At 33.7% G+C, this 3,603-nt stretch overlaps 1 protein-coding gene across 1 annotated transcript; it reads right to left on the bottom strand.

The window, feature by feature from the left end:
• Positions 1 to 230: 230 nt before the first annotated feature.
• Positions 231 to 1,694, bottom strand: LOC133834781 (uncharacterized). Its single transcript, XM_062264533.1, has one exon. The coding sequence runs from the start codon at positions 1,692 to 1,694 to the stop codon at positions 231 to 233; it is 1,464 nt and encodes a 487-aa protein (XP_062120517.1).
• Positions 1,695 to 3,603: the final 1,909 nt, after the last annotated feature.

Here is a 3,603-nt window from a genome sequence, read left to right as displayed (position 1 = left end):
GTGTCTTTTGTTTTGCCTTCTATGTTCAATAAAGTGCCAAGGATAATATCACAAACATTTTTCTCAATATGCATTACATCTAAATTATGTCTGAGTGGTAAATGTTGCCAGTACTCTAGTTGGAAAAAGATACTCTTCTTTGCCCAGTTAAGCTCATCTGGTGAACGCTTGCGTTTAACACCTCTGTATTCTTTATGTTTACCAGGAAGTCTATCTTGCAAATGTTCTAACTATGCTAAAATATTTTCAGTAGTTAACTTCCTTGGAGGCCCTCTTCGTTCAATTTGTCCATCAAATTTTTTGCTATTTCTCATTTCATCATCCCTGGGAAGAAAACGCCTATATCCAATATAAGCAATCTTACTCCTTATTTTTTTGGAAGGAGTTTCTTCATTGCAAGTTGGGCACGCTTTATATCCTTTTGTACTCCTCCCAGACATCATAGCATATGCAGGGTAATCATTGATGGTCCACATGACTGCTGCACCCATTAAAAAATTATCACCAGTCACTGCATCTCGAGTATGTACTCCTTGTTCCCATAGTTGTTTTAACTCCTCAACAAGTGGTCGTAGATATACATCTATGTCTTGTCCAGGAGATTTTGGTCCAGGTATTAATAGAGACAAGATCAAGTTGTTTGACTTCATGCACTTCCAAGGGGGCATATTGTATATTACCAACATTACAGGCCACATGCTGTATGTCGTGCTCATGTTTCCAAATGGATTAAAATCATCAGTTGCCAATCCCAATTGCACATTTCTAGGATCCATTGCAAATGCTGGATAATTCTTATCAAATGTTTTCCAAGCTTGACCATCAGCTGGATGCCTCAAAACACCATTCTCTTTTGGTCGCTCGAAATCATGCCATCTCATATCAAGTGCAGTGTGTCTTGAACTAAATAAACGTTTCAACCTAGGAGTTAAAGGAAAGTAGCGCACCACCTTTTTTGGAACCTTTTTTCCTTTTGTTCTTTTGTTTACCCATAGACTTTCGCCACATATTGGACAGTTGTTTAGATCAGCATTCTCCTTCCAAAACAAAGCACAATCATGTTGGCAGACATGTATTATCTCGTACCCGAGTCCAATATCACTCACCTTACTTTTTGCCTCATAGTGAGAGTTGGGCAATATTGCGAAGGGAAATGCTTTCTTCATTAAGCCAAGTAACATATCAAAATATTTTTCACTCCACTTGTTCAACAACTTCACATGCATTAATTTCACTAAAAAATTAAGCGCCGAGAAACTTTTACACCCTGGATACAATTCTTTCTCCATTTGCTTGAATATTTCATCGAGGTTCTTATTTTGATCATTTCCTTCTTGAATAGGCTCACTGGATTCTCCAATTTCTACATGCCCACTTATATCAGCCAAAATATCTACCATTTCATCATGCACACCACCATCTAATATAACTTCTTTCTCCGCAGATGGATGGTCATGTTTTTCGCCATGGTAATCCCATACTTTGTATGATAATTGAATTCCATGTTGTACCAAGTGTAGCTCCACTAAAGGTAGTGGTTGGAGAAGATGATTCAAACAATTGTTACACGGACATATAATCTCCCTATTTTCATTAACATATTGAGCAGCTCGTTGGAGAAACAAGCAGACACCAACTCTATATTCATGAGAGAGTCGATTCCTCACAGTCATCCAACTTTTGTCAATTGTCATGTCGTAGAACTGGCACAAATATATTTACAACATAGAAGAACATGTCTTGAATTGTCCAAAATGGGACAGTCCAGAGATCAATGACAAGTCTTCCATAGACTCATCCATTCCTAAAAGAATCTAAAATTTGAGCAAGTTATTAATTTTTTATTATGCAAAAGTAAATAGAATGTCTACTTTTTATGTCACGGTGAACTAAACTCATCAAAATGTGTCACTGTGGAATTTATCGAATGACAATAAATATTATAACAAAAACACAATGAAATGATTTAAACACAACAAGATAAGAGAATTGCATGCTTCCTCAGTTATAGTTAATTTATGCATTAACTGACTCAATTTAATTGCTGAAAACCAGAGAAAGAGTAATCTCTTTACAGCACAAAAGCTACAAAAATTGAAGATCAGAAAAAATATTTGATTAAACTACAATGCAATAAATCCAATTTGTTAATAATACCTCACAACTTAATTCTTTTATTTAGGAAAGAGAGCAAAGCACTAGTACAATTTTAACTAATTATATATAATCAAGAATGTGTAGATTTTTTTTATAATCAAAGACCAAAACAGAGTATTAGTGGCACCAAAGAGACGAGACCATATATATACATAGAAAGCACTACACAATTTTTGACTAATTATATATAAATGTATCTTGCATTATACACAAAACCATGTGCTAAAGTTCCTAACAAGTATACACCAAAAATAGTATTCGTTAACTTGGAATAATTACCAGCCAAACTAAAAGTAAACACCCCTTCATTTTTTGTTCTTGAAAAACACAAATAAGAAGAAAACAATGGTTCAAATACTCTCAAACAGATGAGACAACAACAAGCTAATCACAATATTAATATATAAACCAAATGTGGAAATTCGTATTTCTTCAAAGTGATTTTACACATGGATAAAAGCTTTTTCCACAACTTAATCAATAGACACAGATATGTATATATATATATAAATATAAGCTAAACCCATAACAGAGATAAGAAATTAAATTAAAAGCAATAGAAGAAGCATAATTGCATGCATTGAGATTAAATCAGAAACAAACAAATTACAAAAAATAAAAATTAAAATCATAAGAGTATATGCCTCTTGAAGAGACACTGAATAAAACAATCTAACTAATATAGATTAATATAGATTGTGCCTCATAAGAAATAATACATAATCTTTACAAAATAAAAACCAGAAATGTATATAATTTGACAATCAAAATTATTTCGGAATATAATCAAAATAATTTAAGACATTTAACTTACCGTTTCAGTGAACCGTGAGAATCGTCTCGCGTCCCTGAGTTAGAAAGAGGGGTTGAGAAGAAAGCAGTCGATGGAGGGCTGGAACACAGTGAAAGGTTGTCGAGATGAAAGCTGTCGATGGAGTAGAGTGAAAGGTCGTCACCGAAGACGAAGAGAGTCCTCGGACATTGTCGAGAGAGAGGCAAAAACGGGTCAAGCTACTGATGGATAATGAATGAGAGTACAGTTGCGGATGGAGCTGTCTATGGAAAATGAATGAGAGGAAATTTGTTGAAGATAGTCGATTGAGAAAGGGAAAGTCGAGAGGAAGGGAGGAGGGTTCAGAGAGAGGTGAGGGGAAGGTTTTTCCAAGTTTTTTTATTTTATTGAGTGGAGATAAAATAAAAAAAGGCGGAGAGATAAAACAATACATGTCGGTTTATTAAAACTTTATTTGTTATTAATAATATTTTAAATACATATAATAAATAATAATTCTTTAAAACTATATATAAAATAAATTTATTTAATAAGTTATAACTATTTATTAAAACATGAATTGAAAAGAACATTTGGCGACACACAATTGCGTCCCAGAAAATTGTAAAAAAATTTGGAGGGAATTTTTCCCACTAAATAAGCATCATTTTGCG

Source organism: Humulus lupulus, chromosome 1, assembly GCF_963169125.1.
Source record: "Humulus lupulus chromosome 1, drHumLupu1.1, whole genome shotgun sequence".
Lineage (NCBI taxonomy): Eukaryota > Viridiplantae > Streptophyta > Magnoliopsida > Rosales > Cannabaceae > Humulus > Humulus lupulus.
The sequence above is the reverse complement of the archived record's forward strand: the minus strand, read 5'-3'. Positions and strand labels throughout refer to the sequence as shown.